The 20,460-nt window shown below is 30.2% G+C and overlaps 3 protein-coding genes across 4 annotated transcripts; all 3 read left to right on the forward strand.

Annotated features, from left to right (window-relative positions):
* Positions 1-1,103: 1,103 nt before the first annotated feature.
* Positions 1,104-10,222, forward strand: LOC119602255. Of its 2 annotated transcripts, none has more exons than XM_037953671.1 (7): positions 1,104-1,199; positions 4,596-4,824; positions 5,183-6,420; positions 6,487-6,631; positions 7,026-7,149; positions 7,228-7,460; positions 7,572-10,222. In XM_037953671.1, exons 2-7 carry the CDS (start codon positions 4,648-4,650, stop codon positions 7,953-7,955), a joined length of 2,301 nt encoding a protein of 766 aa, XP_037809599.1. In that variant the 5' UTR covers positions 1,104-1,199; positions 4,596-4,647; the 3' UTR covers positions 7,956-10,222. The 2 variants fall into 2 exon arrangements, with proteins under 2 accessions (XP_037809599.1, XP_037809600.1); XM_037953672.1 differs by lacking the exon at positions 1,104-1,199 and adding an exon at positions 1,506-1,640.
* A 3,780-nt stretch (positions 10,223-14,002) lies between these two features.
* On the forward strand, positions 14,003-16,238 carry LOC119602236 (doublesex- and mab-3-related transcription factor 2). The gene is made up of 2 exons (XM_037953644.1): positions 14,003-14,465; positions 15,883-16,238. Exons 1-2 carry the CDS (start codon positions 14,003-14,005, stop codon positions 16,236-16,238), a joined length of 819 nt encoding a protein of 272 aa, XP_037809572.1.
* A 261-nt stretch (positions 16,239-16,499) lies between these two features.
* LOC119602248 (gamma-tubulin complex component 5) lies at positions 16,500-20,446 on the forward strand. Its single transcript, XM_037953660.1, has 6 exons — positions 16,500-16,696; positions 16,778-17,203; positions 17,504-17,983; positions 18,045-19,322; positions 19,414-20,224; positions 20,292-20,446. Exons 1-6 carry the CDS (start codon positions 16,619-16,621, stop codon positions 20,333-20,335), a joined length of 3,117 nt encoding a protein of 1,038 aa, XP_037809588.1. The 5' UTR covers positions 16,500-16,618; the 3' UTR covers positions 20,336-20,446.
* The last annotated feature ends 14 nt before the right edge of the window (positions 20,447-20,460 follow it).

The following is a 20,460-nucleotide window of genomic DNA, read 5'->3' on the forward strand; positions in this document are numbered from 1 at the left end:
GAAAATTTTCCAAAAACTCATATAGCAACTGAAAAACTCAACTTATCGCCTTATTTAAATGAAGACAGTTATTAAACATTAATTTAGGTTTGATTAAAAAACTAAATAACATCACAGTGACGGTGCCCACTGTAAAATTCAGATTGAAAATTGATATTGACTTTTGTTGCTTAATTAGCTATTAAATAAAGTTCCGATAGGACTTTCTTTTAGGGCCTAGGTAAAACCATGGACCTATTTCAATTAAAATTGAGTTGCTTCTTGCAACAAAAAAACTAACATGACTTCGTCATGTTAGTTTTCGTAGTTACGAATTTTATCTTAAAACTGTATTACTTTAAGACTTTTTTATAATTAATAAAATAAAAGTAAAAAACCCGATTTTAATTAAAATCTTTTTTATTTTCCATTTTCTATTAACCATTGATTGTAAGCAAATATTTGTCTCTATTGTATTTAATATAAATTCTAACAGATTTTAATCTTACAATCACATTAAACCTATACGATGCTTTTAAATAGTTTGAAAAATTTAAATTTTAATTAATGTTTCCGTTACGTAATAAATTTTCAAAGACATTCAATCATACCCCCAAAGGTATAGCTAACCCTCAATTTTTTTCCACTCTCTTTATCCTTTTTATTATTATTGTCTCTCTTGTCTTAGAAACTCAATCACAAACATAACGGTAATAACAAAAGAAAACCTTCAAATTATTATAATAATAATAAAAAAAGTGTTGCCAGGTTTTTTGTAAGGAATAAAAACAAAACTGAAATCATAACAGAGATAAAAAAATCACGTTACCATCATTAAAAAATCCTTTGGCATGTGCTCTCTCCCACACTATTTATGTTTTGTTTACATACAAATTGCGAGAAAGAGCAAGAGGAAAACAAAATGGTAATAATATAACGGTAACAGAGCAACAGCAACAAGAATTATAATAACAACAAAAATAATGTTGGGTGACATTTAGCCAACTCTCACTTTCTTGCTTGCTTTCAATCAACCACTATTTCAACTCGATTCTTTTCTCTTGGCAAAAATAATCAACTTCCTTATTTTTTGCTATTTGATTTTTTACATTCCTTTTTGCAGACGTTAATTTAGTTTTGGTTACAATACTAATAAACAGTATATAACGGGATTTTCAACGGAATGCACACAGCAAGAAAGTGCTAACGGATGTGGCCAAGTAGGTTATGTTTTGGAGCAAAAAAAGGAAAAACCTTAAAAAGTAGCAAAACCATTTGTTTTTTTGTTTTTTGAGATATGACTATAAAAATTCAAAAGAAAGTGAAAATCAATTTTAAATGTTTAATTTAAAGAAAAGTCTTAAAACTTTTGACTTTTTAACTTAAAAATTTGTTATGTCTATTAAACTTAAGAAAATTTAGCTGTTGATAAAGTGACCTGGTTAAAGTTTCTATTGTATTTTATTGGATTTTTTCATTAAGTTATCAAGAAAAAGTCATGTTTAAAAGAAACCCAAGTGATTTCTTGTATAATATTCCTTTACAACAACGCAAGTGGTAGAAAAAAATAAAAATTTTTGATGATGATGTGAATTACAAACAGTGTATTAAAAAACTGCATATTCAATAGTTTAACAAGAAAAAAAAAAATAATAAAAAATGTGGGGGCTTTTTTAAATGTTTGCACTATATGGCAAAATTGCAATGGGTATGAGTTTTAACCCCCCAAAGTGTGTCAAAGTTCTAATAACAGTCAATGCTCTACTTAGTGTTTGTGTGCAAAAACTAAAATAATATTTTTCGTTTTTTTTTATACCCTACAACATGGTACACCAGTTTATAGTCTCGACTATAGGCCAGTCTAAATTCTTTACTTTAAATCAGTCTATATCCAAATCCATACTCCAGTCCATTCATACCAGTCTATTGTTCTGACTATAGACTAGTATAATGTCTTTACCATAAACCACTCATGACTGTAGAACAGTCAACATTTTTTGACTACAGACCACTTTATAGTATTGACAAAAGACCAGTCTATAGTATTATCTTGACTAGAGAACAATCTATAGTCTTGACTATAGACGTAACATTAACCTTGATTAAAAGTGTATTGTCTGGACTATAGAACAGTCTATAGTCGTGACTTTAGACGAGTCCATAGTCTTGACTATAGACCTAATATTCAAACTGTACCCACCGTTTTAGCATATAATCATGTCGTTCATATAGACCAATCTATAGGTCTGACTTTAGACCAGTATATAGTCTTGACTATAGATCAGTCTGTAGCCTTTAATCTTGACTAAAGTTCTAGCATTTTGGACCCTCCGTTTTAGCATATACTAATGTCGGACATGCCCCAAGTATATGTTTTACTTGATTTTTTTTTCACTATTTAGAATACAACTTTCTCATTCACAAAGAACCAGCGACTGTGTGTAGTGTCCGACCAAGCATACACTTATTTAAATGTTAGATACCATGTACTCCATAGGACACTGACACACTATTGTAGGTACACACAATACGAACAAACATACAAGTGTATATGAATGTACATAGTTCATAACTACTCGAGAGATGTTCATGTCCCCATAATTAACTATAATGTACACTGTTTCCTTGTATACACCAAAAAAAAAAAAAGAAATGATAAATTGAATTGACTGGCTCCATGTTGGTATGACCCAGTTTGGGGTTTACCATAAATTTGGCTAATTTGTTAGTTGGTATATAGGGTTTAAAGTGAAGTTTTCCTTATTTACAAGTTTGTTATTGTCAATGCTTTTTTGTTTACTTTTTAGTAAAGTTTTCAAAAAAAAGTTTAGTCCTTCGAACTTGTGGCTTTTGTAACTTATGAAGAAGTTCTTTTGTGGTATTATTAATTAATTGTTTGTCTTTGAAAGTTTTAATATACATTAAAAAATAAAGTAAAAGTGTTTACTTTACGAAATTATCAGTGTAATTTTTTTAATTCAACATCCCGATCAAAGTTAGAATTAGACCGTGTAAAATCCAAAAATATCAGTGAAAGTTTTCACTTTTCCAAATATAAATAAAAAAACGCGTTTGCTTTGGGTTATATACATAGAAAGATATGTACATTCAAAGCAACTGGTCTGGTCGTTCTGTACGGATTAATTTCCTATAGTATACCCTATAACAAATTCATGCATTGTGTGAATCATTTCAGAATGAGACCCAACGAAACAATATGTTGTTGACTAGATAGTTCCTATTGCATATCGGATAACAAATTCATGTATTCTGTGAATCATTTCAGAATGAGACCCAACAACAGAATATGTTGTTGACTAGAAAGTTCCTATTGGTTTTTCGACCTGTTCGATATATTCGGAGGCTTCCGTACCAACGTCCAGATGGTCATCCTATTAGACGTCGACCGACTGTCCTTGGAAAACTTTACATATGTATCTCTGTAAACATTATGGTTCAAAATGCAACCGAGATGTCTAAACGAAGATGAATGACATAGAATGATTCGTTAATATGAAGATCATTTAATATATGTACATATATTGGAAATCGTGTGCCTATGCTCGGCAGACGATAATTGCAAAGTATACCATTTTTTGTTTGCAAATGATTAAGTACCACCCTTTTTTCAACTATATTTATTATAGTAATTATAAGTTTTTTTTTTTCATTTGTGCACATAATAAATTGGAAACAAAAATACATGATTTTTTTTTTTTTTTTTTTGTAAAAGAAGACCCAATCAACAATTTTCAAAAGCCCACACTTATATACATACATACTTGCAAACAATTTATATTATTTACATCATCCACATGGATGATGTGCTCAAGAACAAAAGTGTGTTCACAGACACACTCAATTGAATCTTATAGATACAATTTACAGTTTCCAATATATGTACATAAATCCTATAAAACCAAAAACAACAAAAATGAAATAAGTTTCAAGTATAGAAATGGTTTAGATCACATTTCAGATACAATTGGGATCTGTCAGCCTTTCAAACTGATCCATCCAGCAACAATTATAGATACTTATATACATACATAACATTTTGTTTATACCATATGTCCAACCAAATGCTTAAGATTTTTTTGTAATATTTATTTTCATTTCCACTTGAAATTGGATACTACATAAAAGCAACATTGGTCGAGGAAAAAATCTGAACAAATAGATACAATTTACCTTAATAACAATGCAATGTATGTATGTTAGTTTGTTTTAATACCCAAAAGATACATTTGTATCTAAAAGTGTGATAATTTAATTTATAATTTAGAAAAAAAAGTTTTTTATAGGATTTTATGGGTCAAATGCTTTTACAACTCATTATTTCAATACGATGTCATTTACATTTGTAGTTAAAGGCGAAACATTTGAAGTCTTTGTAAGAATAATTAAAAAATAAAATATTGATTGCAAAATTTTATAAATTACACTGTGTGATAGTAAAAAAATTACTCAAACAAGTAAGGTAATAGATCTAATTGAGTACCATTTTTAGTAAACCCCAAAAATCTGGAGTTAATCCCAAAAAATCTTAATTTTAATCTTAAATTATTTACAGCCAAACTATCGTTTCAGTTAATTAATTTTATTTTATTCTTTAGAAAAGCATGATAGACATGATTTTCATGATCTTACACTGGAAGTACATTAAAAATGGACGAATCACCCATAACACTGACCAGCATTATATTGATAGCAGTTTTTCTTATAATACTTGGCATGATATTGTATCGTTATTTTGGAAATCGAGAAACATTTTGGTCACGTTCTTATAAAGAGGAAAAAATTGGACTATCCGCTCATAAACTTTTCAAGCCTAATGGGTATATGGTGAGTATTTCAGTAGTATGGGGTATTCCATTAAGTTGATAACTTTAAACTTTCGCTGTAAACTATTCTATTCGAAAAATGGTTCTGTCCAATTGGCTCTTGGCCAATAAGCTGGACCTATTTATAATACTGAAGGAGATATACATATCTGCTGTCTTCCTCGAAAAGTGCGGCCAAGTAATTGAGAAATACGTTTAGCGAATCTATAGGTTTTGGGCCTTATCTGTGTATAATATCTAGCCAATAAGACCATTTTCGAGATATTTATCTCAAACTGTTTTGCATTATAATTAAAATCTGAATTATCCTTTATACCTAATAAGCCCAAATAATTAATCTATTCTTTAACTTCTTACAGATTCATTCTGGTTCCGAACTATTACTCAGTTCTAGTGGTAGCTTTAAACGTTTCGATACGGTAGACAAAGAAAGTTGTAAAAATAGCCAAAACTCTCCCAAACACGCAACAACGCCATTGTGGAATTTATCACAAAACGAAAGTGAAATACCACCGCAACCCTTAAGACCGGCACCAGCTCCCAGCTCATCACAAACGGCAGGCAGTGTGGGACATACCAAAATTGTTACCTTTTCGGTGAATCTTGAAAACGAAAGCCCATTCGTTAGTCAGCACAACAGCAGGGAAAACGGCGATATGTTTAGATCGGGAATATTACAATCGAATTTAAAACGACCGGTTGATATACCAGTCCTAGAAGCACCGCCTCAAACGAAACTAACAAATAATATAGTGGCCTCACAAACAGCCACCGCAATACCACGTCCTGTGGTTAAGAAATCACCTCAACAAAATGGCTTTTATAAGGAAGACAATCCCCAGCAGCTGTTGTCGGGTTCCAGCGACAGTGACCCAGATCAGTTGCAACGTGCAAATAACACAAATCCTTTTCTAGAAAATTTACCTAAAACACAACCTAACAGCACTGCCTTAAAAACAAACAACCAAACAACGACCAATGAGCCTGCAATAACAATTGCAAATCCTTTTGTGGAAACCCATAATATAAACGATGTCACTTCGTCGAATATCGAAGATCATTTCGCGGAGAAGGGCCTTGGTTTGCCTAGATCATTTAGGAATCGTTCATATTCCGAAACTGTAGCTGACGATAAAGAGGAATCGGCTACAATTTCTTTGCGTAATATCACAAATGCTTTCCATACCAGCCCCAATACTACACCCAATCCGGGTAATCCTTTTTCTCATGTGGCTCGCAAAATTAAGGGACCACACATGCTGCAGAAAACAATTTCAGAAGATTTTCTATTTCGCAAGTTGGGCTCGGCTCCAAATGCCAATGGTGTTATTAATGGCAACAATGGCAATAATACCTGGAGTTTTGGTCGTCTTCTAATGCAAGAGGATGCTTCGTTTAATCTGTGGCGTCGCAACAGTTCACAAACCTCTTTGGATTCGGGCAGCATGGCTTCGTTGGATGGTGTTAATTTGGAGCGTGCCATATCCTGTGATTCAGTCGATTCGGATTTATCGACTACGGGTTTTACTAGTGATTTTGATCAGTCTACTTATACACAAATAACGGGGTATTTGTGCGTGGGTTTGCATTATGATAAGTGAGTTGGAGTGTAAATTTTCTTAGTTATTCTTAAAATTTTTAATTTTATGGTGATTTTTTCTAGGAATTCCATAACGGAAGAAGGCATGGATTTACAAGTGAGTGTTTTGGAAGCTAAAGGTTTGGTTTTACCCTTTAAAGTGGATTCACTGGATACTTTTGTGCGCATCTATTTAGTACCAGATCAAGCGGGAGCTTTGCAAACTAAGGTTAGTATATTTCTGTTTCCGTTTGTAATCGGACTTCTCTAATGTTTATTATGACCACAAATGAAACTTTATACGTCTGCCTTAATAAAATTTTATAATTTGGCCGATCTACACTTGAACTGTTCATCTGTCATAGCCGATATATACTTTTTCAACACATACAATTCTTATTCGCCGGAGTTTCCGCTATTTTTGTTCGAAAGACTACACGATATTAAATTATTACTTTCTAAATAATTGTCATTAAATACCGTTTAAACTCGTCTTGCAAGGTCGTCCGCAAATGTTGTCCCAACAGAAGCTTATCCAATTTGATTTACCTCCAATTTAGACTAACAAACTACTTATGACTGCTAAAAATTAACACAATTACATATTTCTTTCCTTTCCCAAGATTGTTAAAGATTCTCCAACACCCACATATAATGAAACCCTCAACTTCTGGTTGACTCGACAACAAACACGTCATTCTTTATGGTTTCATTTGTATCACAATGGATCAGCTCACACATTAATCGGTAACTACAAACGTAAAACCCTAAAATTAAAAACAAATTTAACGCTCATTTCCTCTTACAATCGTACAAAAACTTTAGGTGAAGCTGAAATGGAAATTGGGGAAATGCCTAAGCCGATTACCACATGGATACCCCTAACCGATTCGCGTAAATGCAATGCCAAATGGGGCGAACTAATGTTTTCTCTTAGTTATTTGCCGACGGCCGAACGTCTAACGATTGTTGTGGTCAAAGCGCGTAATATACAACTACAAGTGCCAAGCAAGGGAGATCCCAATAAATTACAGGATATACAAAATGTATTTGTCAAGGTAAGTGTCGCTTCCACCTACTCCTCAACTTAACTAATCACATTAGTCATACGCATCTTATCACTTGTCATAACTTAACCTACCATTCATTCAATTTGTATCTTATTGTAGGTTTATTTAATGAATAACGAAAAGAAAGTTCTCAAGAAACGTACTTCATTGAAACGCAAAGATCGTTGTCCGGTCTTCAATGAATCCGTGATATTTAGTTTACCGCCACAAAGTCTAACAACGACACAATTACGCCTTACGGTATTTGGTGTAATTGATGAGACTACGGTCACGCCACTTGGTCATGTTGTAGCAGGTAGTTGTGCTACCGGCAAGGGTTTACGTCATTGGCATCAAATGCTTTCATCTTTACGCAAACCGGTTGCAATGTGGCATGTTTTGAGGCGTGTCACAAATCAACCGGTATTTACTGGCGGTGCAGATGCAGTTGTAGCCGCTATGCAAACTACAGCTCAACGTGCCAAGCGGAATAGTGTATTCTAAGAAGGACAAATAAATACAAACACCCATAATATAGCATGAGTACCATCATCATTATCATCATTTCGCTGGTATATATTTGAAATGAATTTAACACATAATTCCTGCATAACAATCCTTTGTTGAAAATGAATGAATTGAGTAAGTAAGTAAAATATTTGAAATATGAATTCGGTATTTAGTCTGAATTTTTTGTATACTTATCAGTGGTATTTTTGTGATTTTTTTTTGGGGGGGGAGGGAAAAATAAGGAATTGAGAAGTTGTTGTATAAGTACAGTATCTTAAGTAGTTATCTCAATTTGTTTAGGGTAGTGTTTGTTTTTGTGGATTTTTTGATTTATTACGATAAAGACTTTTTAACATTAGCCGAACAATTTATTTTCTTTTGAAATAAATAAATTTAAATTGATTGGATCATGAACTTTGCCTTCCATAGATCTGGAAGTCTATTCTGTATAATCTTTCAGTAAATAAGAAACTTATCTACTGTCATGTTCCTACTTGATCTTTCTAATATTCTTCCAAAATTAAATTAGTGTATTACAGATGAGATTGTTCTATATGAGATCGAAAATCTTTACGATCACCAGAATTTTTACTGGTTCTACTTATATTTGAATGTCTCAAAGATGTTCTACTATCTATAGTGTACAATCTGAACCACAAACTCGCCCAGTGTAATAAGCTTACTCATTTCAATTTCATAATGTTCCTTCAACCTATTCAGAAATGTTGAACATTAGTTTATCGCTGACAACAGTCTTTCTTAGTCGGGACCTATTTTCATCTATGGGGTGTTGTCAGTTAATATCGTTTGAACATAAAGAACTTTAATAGCTGCTATAACTTTTATAGCAGATTAAAACCATACAAGGTCTTAAATCTTCAAAATTGTAAGAAGTATAGCAGGAAATCTTAAAGATGTCCTAATATCCGTCATCACAAGAACATAATTTCTCTTGCCTCTTCTTAGTGTAATCTCGAGAGTGTCTTTTTCAGTCATTTCTCTTTGTATTATATATTTTTATTTGTATCATTCATTGATCTTATAATATCCTCATTATAGGCTTTAAATTTGGAGCAAGAGCTCTATTCGACGTTCATCTTTAATTTGATCTACATGATTCCTTGAAGTCATAAGATCTAAAAATCAAGAGATTTGTTATTAAAAAATTTGCCTTGATCTAGAATATTAAAATCAGGGAGTCTATTAGGTTCCTATAGCTTTCTGCTGTTTTAAGAATTTTAACCTTTGAAGTCCATTGAGTACAAAGATTTTTTACTCAAACATTTGGATTGATCTGCAACAAGGAGTTCTAGCAAGTGTCTATATCCATTATATCAGTTTTTTATAGTTCCGTAATTATTCGATCGAGAAAGTTTCTACAGAATAATAAAATTTTAGTTTTCTCACTAAGAGTGAGATTTGGCATGACATAATGAAGTTAGGTTAAAATGAGATTTTCAGATTGAAGAAATATTTGTAGGCCATAATTTGGCCTATAGAGCACTCCTTTAAGTGGAAAATGTTGCTGGAAAACCTCTTTACGGAGAGATATTACATACCTATATCTATAATAACATTGCTCCTACGATATTTTAATCTGATTTCGATGAAAGTTTGAAATGACCAGGACAAATTTTACATTTACATTTTCTATTTTTGTAGTTTCAAAATTTCAATGATTTTCGTAAAGATATATAGGCAAAATTCTTTTTGATTTTTTATTAAAAAGTTAATAAATTAATTTGTATGTATATAAAATAATGTGCTAATTATTAGACCAAAACTGTAGATAAAACAATCAGTATTAAATAAATATTTAGCATAAATATATTATCACCAATAACACTGATAAATATACAACAAAAAAGTATGAAAACGAGTTCCCATTTAAACTAATTATAATTAAAATGATCCAAGTACAATTTTTGAATCCTTAAACGATTTCACCTTAAACCTAAAACAAAAAAAGTTATAAAACAAATTTCCTGTACATACACCCAATCAATATAATAGTAAATTCACCTTCATATTTAAAAGATCAAATCAATAATATTTACAAATTTTATACTTTTTATTAAAGAATACATATAATTAATAATAAAATAAAACAAATAAAACCCAAACTTTGTATTTAGCTTAATCGTCCCTCTTAGTTATAAACTATAAACTCAAATGTTGGTTTGTTTTTTTTTTATATTTATAAAAAAGAATAGTAAATAATTAAATTAATTTTCATATACAATTTGTAGCAAAATTTTTGACCAAAAAAAAAAAAAAAACCAAAAGTTAAACCTAAAAATACCTAAAATAATATTTTATACAAATAAAACGTATAAAGAAATTTAAACTAAATTAACTAAATGTTGTTGAGAGTATTTAATACATGTTGATATATAATAAAAACTAATTCAAAACCAAAATAAATAAATATTTATAGATATTTAATCATAATTAAAAAATGATATACAAAACATACTTACAAAATATTATATATCTATATCTACTACTTATATTTAATCTAAAAACAAATTACCAACTGTGAAGAAAATTAAAAAAAAAAGAATTACTTAAAATCTAAATATTTATAAAAGATTAATTTGTTAAAAATTGTAAAATAAGGAATTTGTTAAAAGAGTGTATAGTGATTCCAGTAGTTGTTAAAAAAAACTTCATTACATATTTCCGGACTCATTTTAAATGATTCAAAATGTACCAATTGTAAATGATTCAAAATGTACCAGTTGATGAAGAAACAAAAAATTCACTTTTATAGATTTTCATTCCATCAGAATCCTATATGTCTGATTTTACATATTCTAAGTTTCTAAGTTCAATATTGCAGAAAACTCAAAAAGTACCACTTGAAGAACGAAAAAGTATCAAAAATCCTTTCCTATAGATATTCATTCACTTAGGACTCGGAATGTTTAATTTTATAGGATCAATATTATGGAAAATTCAAAAAGTACTTTTTGACGAACAAAAAAAGTACCAAAAAGTCTTTCTTATATGTTCTCATTTACTCCAAACTCTACATGCTTAATTTATTTTTTTAGGTTCAATATTATCAAAAACTCAAAAAGTACCGGTTGAAGAATGAAAAATAATCAGAAATCCTTTCCTCCAAATTTTCATTTACTCAGGACTCTGAGTGTTTAATTAATTTTAGAGAAAATTCAAAAAGTACCTTTTGAAGAACGAAAAAATTTTGGAATTTTTCACATTTTTAATTTTTTCCCATCCCTGCTTCATTTTCCATACACACTTTTCCTTCTCTGATTTTGGCAATATATTGCCAAACTATAACCAACACAGCTTCATTCAGAAGTTGTCTCGGATTTTAGTTCATATCTCCATTATTTCTGGACCGATTAAATAGAGATCTTCTCGAAACCATGTCTGAAAGAATTATTGAAGATTTGAATGCCGAAGATATCTGAGATCTTCAGAAAGTTGATTTTAACAAACATATAGACGGACAGACAGACGGATCCAAAATATATTAACAAGGTGAATGGGTATATAACTTTTTCACATTATCTGCTTTTGGAAAAGATTTTAAAGAAATCATTATTTGCCAATATTAAAAAAAAATATTAAATTCCAATTGAAAACTACACTGCCCTTATTTTTTATAAAAAAATTTAAATAAAAGATTTCATGTTATTTAAAATTTATATTAAAAGCATTTAAATTCAAAACAATTTACAGCCATTTTGTATTTTACAGCAAAGTTATTCCAAATATTCGCATATAATTAAATTTAAGAAGTTGTGATATAATATTCCATTTGAAAACTACACTGCCTTTAATTTTTTTTACATCCTCAAATAGATTTCAATGAAATCAAAATTCAAAATTATTTTCCCTACATTCTGAACTTTATAAGAAAGTCAAAAAGCAAAATCTTAAAAAAAATTGGTTCAATTGGTCCACTTATCAGCAATGCATTCACATATTAGTAAACTTTCATAGACCTGAAATTGTCTTTAGGTAATTTTATCGGCAGAACAGATAACCGATGTTTGAAATTATGGACCTTAAACAGAGAAAATATGAAAAAGGATACTAATAATATGTTTCAAAAGATCTTAAAATATTCGTTTAGAATGGAAAGGTTCATAAATTTATGTTTATAATTAGATAATGCAATATAAGCACCGATTTTATATCGTTAGATATAACATTATTCATGCACCTAATTCCAGTTGTAGGCGCATTTGGAGTAAAGATATTTCTATTTATTTTTTCTATATAGCTAAAACAGAAATCATCATGTCTCGACATTATATTCTATAATGAATCTGTATTCATTGTATAAGTTCATAATATGTTAAGAATTTTGAATTATTAAAGAGTTAACAATAATGATAGTTATTACTACTGGAATCGCTTAATAATTTAGGGATAGAGAAAAATATGTTTAGCACAATGGATGTGAGGATTTAAATTAATATCTTTAAAATGTTAGGAATAATTTCAAAACCTGGAATGTTTTGAAATTTGCATTTATATTATATTGAGATTTTATAAACAATTTAATCATCAGTTTCACAAGGTCTGATTATTTTGAATCATAACGATAGCTTTTCTTTAAGATTATCCATTTTTGTTATTATGGAATAGTGTATTGAGATTAATCAAAGGATTACTTTACAGACTAGTATGTGGTTTACTTTATGGACTAGTCTGAGGACTTGTATGTGAATTAGTCTATATACTTGCCTATGTGCTGTTGTTGAGTCTATTAACTAGTCTATGAACTATTGGAGAGTCTAATGACTGGTCTATAATCCATTGACTAATCTGTGAACTAATCTATGGACTATAGCAAAATTTTATAACATAACAAAATTTTTAATATGTAAATAGCTGTCAAAATCTTGAGTTAAAGAATTTGTTAAAATTTTTCAAAATTGGAATTGAACAAATTTATTATGAATTACATTAACAATGCTCTGATTACTGAAATTAAATTATTATCTTAATTTTGAAATTCTGAGGCAATGTGTTTGAGATTAAAGTTTATCAGATACATCAGTAGTTTCCTTAAAACTTCTACTAATTTTTCAAATATCCTGTCTATTGTGCTAAAAATATAACTTATTTCTCAAATCAACCAAATAATTATAAAAAAAACAATGTATGAAAAAAACATTATATTAAACATTTTGTTTGCCAATCTACAAAATAAACATTTACATTAAACAATACATAAATTATTTAATTATACAAGAAATAATTAAACTTATAAAATAAAAAAATTATATTGTTAATTCCCTAAAACAAACAAACAAAAACCAATATTATTGTTGATACCTAATCCATTATTATTATAATTTAAATAATTATGAAAACAATTAACTAATAATAAAAATTCCAAAAAAAAAAACAGAATAACAAAATCTGTTCAAAACCACAATAAATGAAAGTGTTTTATTTAAAAAATAATTTCAAAACAAGTGCTAATAGAATTGAAATCAAGAATGACAGAGTGAGTTAGCATATGAAACAGAAAATTATTGGTAAGTTTATTTTTAAAATTTTCCCCGAAATTTGAAAACAACCAATCAGAATTGAGTAGAATGGGCTAACACCCCAGACACAACCAGACATTACGACGACGTCAATACTTGAAGAGGGCTACAGTATGTCTGCAAGATTTTAGAGAGGAAAATATTGAAAATTATATTTTGGGATGGTGTGAAAAGACAGACAGACGTCAGTGAGACCACTTAAGATAAACAGCAGGCGGCCGCCAGCAGCAATGTAAATACAAGTAATTGTACGGATTTTAAGTCAAGTGTGAAATTTTCCCAAATGAAGTGATTTTTTTGGGATTTTCGTTGTTTTCTATACTGAAGAAAATTTTCATATAAGAGGACAATTTAAGGAGCTAAAAGGATCAGTTTTAAAACTACAGCTCGACAAACTACAAGCATACATACAAAAAAATTAAGACAAATTTATTAAAAAAAATATAAATATTTAACTAATTTAAATAAAATTAACGAAAAGTGTTAAAAGAATTCTAAGAAAACATGTTATATAATAAATCAGAATCTACTGCCTTAAATACCTCTTACTCCTCCGATGAAATGGCTACCACTAATTCATCAGCCTCTTCAACTGCCTCACTAAAAGAACGTCGCATGTTGCGTACCCCCAAATGCGCCCGTTGCCGTAATCATGGTGTTATTTCATGTGTTAAAGGTCACAAGAAACTTTGCCGTTGGCGTGAGTGTACCTGTCCCAATTGCCAATTGGTGGTGGACCGTCAACGTGTTATGGCCGCCCAGGTGGCTCTTAGACGCCAACAAACTATGGAGGAACCTTATGAAACAAATTCAGATGACTCTTCTTCGCTGCCAAATTGTACTTCTCCTCAAAATTCTTCGGTTTTAAAGCGCACTCAACAAGTTTTAATTGCCCAGAAAAAGATCTATAAACAACGTTTGCGACATGTCCAACAATCGACTTTGTATGCTACCGCTGCCATGGAAAGTAAGTAGTCGCCACTTTTTTAAAATGTTTATTAATATGAGATAAAATTAAGAAAAATCATAAAAATTAGATTTTCAAAAAAAAAAAAAAAATATGTCAGATTAAAAATTCTAAGGGTTTCATCAGATTTTCAATAACAAATCTGAAGGAGTTACATTAAGATTAACATTAAAAATACATCAGATTTTCGCTAAAAATTTCATAAAATTTTTGCTAAATGTTAAAATTTTCCCCCAGAAATCCTATTGTTTACGAAATATTTTCACTTAGAATTCAAAATTTCGCCAAAAATCCATATTCGAAAAAAGTAGTTATTAAAATCATCATGCAAATAGAGTGAAAACATGTATATTCCAAGAATCGGTGAACAATTATATGAAGTTTTGGCAAAACGCCATGATTTCTGGGAAATAACATGTTTCTTTTAAACAAAAAGTAAAAATTTTTATATTATGCCTTTTAATCACAATACAATTTTTTGAAAAACCCCATATTTATCAATTAAGAAAAAATTAATTAGCTTCAATTATGCAAAAATAAACACTGCCCAAATAAAAGAAAATAAAAATCCATTAAAATTAATATAAAAATTCTTAAAAAAAAAAACAAATTGATTTTTAAATAAAACACATGTCAATTTAAAATAGAAACATACAACAACAATTAATTTCCCAGAATTTTACAAAATTTTCCATGAAACTACTTAAAATCAAGACACAAAGTCTAGCAGTCTTTGACCATACTGTCTGAAAGTAAAAATTTCTTGTTGGGCACGTAGACATAAAGTCTACAAGATCAATGGTTAATCAAAAGGATCTATGGTATCATATGCCTTACAGTTTATAGGTTATGTGTATGTAATATGATCTTTAAAATGCATAAAATTATTTGAACAAATTTGTTCAAGAGTTAAGGGTCTTCTTGACACTTCAAATTTAAAACAAATTTGAAAATATTAATAATTTAGTATTATAATTTGAGCTAGGCCCCTTCAAAATTAAAAATGTAATTGGAGTAGGGTCTCAAAAAGAAAACTAAAATAGTTAGTAACTTACTAGTTTAGTATCCAACTAAAAAAACTAACTCAGCATGTGTTACTATACATTAATATAATACTAACCCACACTGACTTTCTTTCAAATGCAAACAATCTTTAAACAATTACATCTGTTTTTGTAAATTGATCCGTGTCATTTCACTATTTCAAAAAAAAACATCCTTAATTTCTAGCCAGACAGTTTGGTGCCATACTGTCTGGACTTTTTAGAGAGAGAGAAAACACATGTGTTTGTTTAGGCAACCAAATGTGTTAATTGTTTATGTTTAGTATAAAACCACAGGAAGAATGGCTTTAGTAATAATTATTATTAATTATTTGAAACAAATATTAATTTATCGTTTTCTTTTCTCTTTTTAGAATACAATCAACATTACAGCAGCTGGAATTCTCCTTTAGTAGAACGTATACGTAAACGTAGAGCCTTTGCTGATCCTGAATTGAATCAAGTTAGTGATGTGACTTTGCTAAATGTGGCCGCCGTGAATCACTTAACACAACCAGCATTTTATGAATATGAAACCCTGCCTGCCTATCAATTAACTTATGCTCCTAATACTTTAACAAATTACAATCAGGAATTAGTTTTATCACCAAGCCATACATATCAGCCAGCATCCTCTGTATCGCCAGTTCAAAAGGAGGAAACTCAAACTCCCGTTAGTAAAAAACCCAAGTTAAGTTTTTCCATAGATGCCATAATGGGTTTTAAATAATTGTAATTAACTAAATAATGCAACTGTATATAAAATTGTTATTATATGTGATAAATTTAATTGTTAATTTTAGATTTTTAAGTTTATTTTTAAGAAAAAAATAATAAATTTAAAATATTACAATAATCTACTACATTGTTTTGAATTACATATAACGTTCACTTCCCAAACTAAAAACTAGACAGCACTTTGTACACTTAAAACATCTGTGTAAAAATCTACTACTCTTTTTTACAACTGCCACTTTAACCCTATCAATAACAACAAAACATAAACAAATGCAAATTTTATCAACGAATGTAAACAAATTCTATTAATTTTGAATTTATTGCAACATTTGTTAAATTTTCTTATTATTTTTAATAAAAAAATTCCACAAAATGTCTGCCCAAGATCAAAGGAATGATATTATACAAGAATACATACCAGAATTAGTAAGATTATTAACTGGTTTTGCGGTAAGTAAAACAGATGGCCGGAATTTCTGATATTATAGAAATAACAAACCGCCTGTTGTGGTTTTCATTTTTTTTAATTAGGATGATGATATCAATATGGAACATTGTGTACATTTTGGTTGGAATATTATACGCAATCATCGTAATTTGAGTACTAACAGTCATGATGTACGCCGCAAAATTGAGGGCATACAAGAACGTTTTCGTGCCGAAAACTGTCCAGAATATGCCGACTATTTGGGTAGACTTTGTGATGAGGTTGTTAAGCATCCTTTGTGTGTGGATCACTATGAAGTGGATGTTCACTGGTCTCTTTTGGACTTTTTATTTACATTGGCCTATAATCCGACGGGTGCCTTGAGAAAGAATAAAAATAAAATTGTCATTCAACCGGTGGCAAGTGAAGAGGTTAAGGAACAGGATGAGGAAAAGGAATATTGGAAGAATGTTCTGCAAGAGGATTTTATACCTGTGTCATCAAATTTTAGCAGTGATTCAGAATTAAGCGTAAGTTTTGGGGTTTTATTTGATGTTAATTTTCGGGAGAATGATTTAGTAGTGTAATTGTGTAATTAGTTCGTTATGGAACGGGTAGGATAATTTTTATGCTTTATTAAAATTCAAACTTTTATTAAAAATTGGATTTTATAAAATAAATTTGAGTTCTACTAAAAATTTTATTAAAAAAATAAGTTATTAATGAAAAATTAAATTTCGCCAAATTTGTATTAAAAATTCAATGCATTAGCCTCTTAAATAAGGTACAATTTAAAATTCTAATAAAATTACAAAATTTCACACGCCCAGGATTGGTCAGAAGACAATGACGATAGTCTAACAGCCACCAATAACGAAGCAACCGTAGCTGAAAATCTCCATCTCGAAGATGTAAAAAGTTTAACTTCATTTAATCAATCACAATTAGGAGAACTTAAACCACCTGAAAAATCTACACCATTTCGTAAATTCGATGCCACCAATGCCAAAGAAAAACTCGAAAATCTCATACAACATTCATGGTGGAAGACAAAACGAAATGAACACTGTAATGCCATAATTGAGAGTAAATTACAAGGTGCAAATTTTGCCATAAACTATAATAAATATTTAAGTGAAACCTCCAATAATTTAATACGTTTTACCATACCCACCACCATAAGTGAACAGCATGTAATGCGTGAAATCTTATGGATGTTTCATATGCCACAGAATTGCAGTATTTTTAGCATAAATGATAACAATCAATTGAAACTAAAAGATAATGTAACCATACCATCCTGTAGTGTGGTAAGTGTTAACATTAATATACATTTTCTAATGATATTTTGTAAAGCTAATTACTTTTTAGAGCTCTTTTGACTCGTATATTCAAGAAAACTTTCTACCTTTTATAAATATGATGCAAATATTGAGAAATTTCCATAAATCCATATATAGCTGTGAGGATCGTGTACCTCCCCGTACTTTAGAATGTTATGCTGCCAATTTACATTTACATTTAGCGCCCATTTGGCAAGATTTATTGGCTTATGAAAAACGTTTGTTAGAACCACAAGATTTTCAAATTAACACCTTAATTAATATGCGCTTAATGCTAAGAGATTCTATGCGACATTTGGAGGCATTATATGAATGTCATCAGCAGGTTGTAATAAACTGGCGTCAATATCCCTCCCACATATCAGCCGCCTTTCTATTGGCCAGTTTAATGCATTGTTATAAAGTAGAAACTGATATTGAAAAAGCGAACTTATTTATGTCTTTACTATTGGCCTCTATAAAAGTATTTTGTGAAATTATTGATACCTGGTGGACGGAGGGAAGATTAGATGATTGGCAACAGGAATATATTGTTGAAAGGGTCAGCAATGTTGATCATACTGTTTGCATGCGTGAATATTGTAAAAATAAAAGTAAAGCCTTCTTTGTGCCCACGCACGTTAGCAAAATGATTGAAGAAAATAGTGTTTTTCATTTAATACAAGAACATTCTCTAGAGGCTGGTCGCACTCTGAATCTGCTTTATGAAATTAATCGTATTGGTGATTTGCGTTATAACTGTGATGCTATGCAGGGTAAATTATATAATGTTTTCATAGAAGATCTGCTTAAGCAGATCAATACACTGCAAAGTGAAGTGGAAAATGTATATAGAGCCAGCGCTAACCAAGAAGATATGTCCGAGGATAGTGGTTATTACAATGAAGCTGCTACAAATACTCCCAAGCCTAAAGAGAACATTATATTGGATAATTTAACCACTCAAGATGATTTCCTTTTAATGGCTTTTGCTTTGAATACTAGTGAGGAAGATTTAAGTGTTAATAAGGCTTTTGCAATAGAGGAACAGCAGGATCTTGTTGCGAATAAAAGTAGTGAACCTATAAATGCTCTCAACATATATGAGACATTGCAAAAGTCCAAAAACTATTTGCCTTTGGAGGAAGCTGTCATTAATGCTTTAACCAGAATATTAAAAGTACGCATTGCATTTGCAAATTGTTTTGTTATGCGTCTATATCGCGAAGAAGTTATGATTCTGAAACATTTACAGAATATACGCAAAGTTTTCCTAATGGAGGCTAGTGATTTGATGCATCAGTTTTATAGTAAATTATTTCAACAGGTGAGTATTTGAAAAATACTGTCAACGTGATGATAACAAGTTTTACTATAAGGAAAACATAGTTTTTTTAATATATTTCCTTTATTATTAGATTGAATCTGGTGTAACTTGGGCCAATCCCTCTATTCTCACCATGCAACTTGACGGTATTATTTGTGCCAAATTTCCCGAAATGTCTTCACTTTTTCGTTTGGAAATCAATGCAGAATTTCGTTGTGAAACCACCAAAGTAGTTGATTGTGTTGAAGAGATCATTGTCACCTATAACTTAAGTCGAGAATTGGCCTACATAATTAGTAATGAAGATATACAATCTTATAACAAAGTTTTCTGTTTTCTGCTAAAAGTCAAATGGGGCATTACCACGTTGGAAAAATTACAATTTGCTCGTAGTCACAAAAGACGCATACCATATGCCAAATTTGAAATGATCGATTTAATAATGCGTCGTTTAGAACAGTTACGCTTTTGGATGATGTATGCCATACAAAGTGTACATTTTCATTTAATGACTCATGTCCTACAATCAATGGGTGAACAGTTAGATATTAAAATTGATAATTGTGAGAATCTTAAAGAAATGGAAATGGTTCACAAGTCCTATTTGAGTACAGTGTGTGAACATTGTTTTTTAACCGAAAGTGTTCATACAATTAAGACGGGAGTGGAACAGCTTTTGAGTTTGGTTTCAATTTTACGCGGTGAATGGTTGGGTTGTGTTAAATACATTGAAAGCAATAGTCCTTTAGCTATAGATCTGGATGATAGTTCTGATGATTATGCTGATACTGATTTTGTAACCAATTCTCAAATAGATGCCATGGAATATACCTATATTTGTTGTCATCAATACTTGGCCAATGTTTTAAATGATCAGGTTTATTTGCAGAAGAGGACATTTTGTAAGTTTATGCTTTGAGTAAAGTTTTTGAAATGATTTCAAGTTATTTATTTTTCTTTTCTTCTTAGTGTCCGGTCTACGAGCTGCGTTTAATACTAGTTTGCCTCATTAGTAAGTAGATTTTATAAACCGTTTCAGTTGTTGTGTTGATCATTATACATAAAAGTATTAAGATATACGAATACAGGAATAAAATTTTTTTATATTTATTAAAGAAAAAAACGGTCAATGAATGTA

The sequence above is a fragment of the Lucilia sericata genome, unplaced genomic scaffold, assembly GCF_015586225.1.
Source record: "Lucilia sericata isolate MDLA Ls3-8-SP2 unplaced genomic scaffold, ASM1558622v1 Contig000216F_arrow, whole genome shotgun sequence".
Classification (NCBI taxonomy): Eukaryota; Metazoa; Arthropoda; class Insecta; order Diptera; family Calliphoridae; genus Lucilia; species Lucilia sericata.

Bases quoted from the DNA above. Each gene is read 5' to 3' on its own strand.
- LOC119602255 (XM_037953671.1), top strand. From the start codon at position 4,648: ATGGACGAATCACCCATAACACTGACCAGCATTATATTGATAGCAGTT. The intron at 6,421-6,486 runs GTGAGTTGGAGT...GATTTTTTCTAG, and splicing joins GTGGGTTTGCATTATGATAA to GAATTCCATAACGGAAGAAG. The intron at 7,461-7,571 runs GTAAGTGTCGCT...ATCTTATTGTAG, and splicing joins TACAAAATGTATTTGTCAAG to GTTTATTTAATGAATAACGA.
- LOC119602236 (XM_037953644.1), top strand. From the start codon at position 14,003: ATGTTATATAATAAATCAGAATCTACTGCCTTAAATACCTCTTACTCC. The intron at 14,466-15,882 runs GTAAGTAGTCGC...TTCTCTTTTTAG, and splicing joins TGCTACCGCTGCCATGGAAA to AATACAATCAACATTACAGC.
- LOC119602248 (XM_037953660.1), top strand. From the start codon at position 16,619: ATGTCTGCCCAAGATCAAAGGAATGATATTATACAAGAATACATACCA. The intron at 16,697-16,777 runs GTAAGTAAAACA...TTTTTTAATTAG, and splicing joins GATTATTAACTGGTTTTGCG to GATGATGATATCAATATGGA. The intron at 20,225-20,291 runs GTAAGTTTATGC...TTTTCTTCTTAG, and splicing joins TTTGCAGAAGAGGACATTTT to TGTCCGGTCTACGAGCTGCG.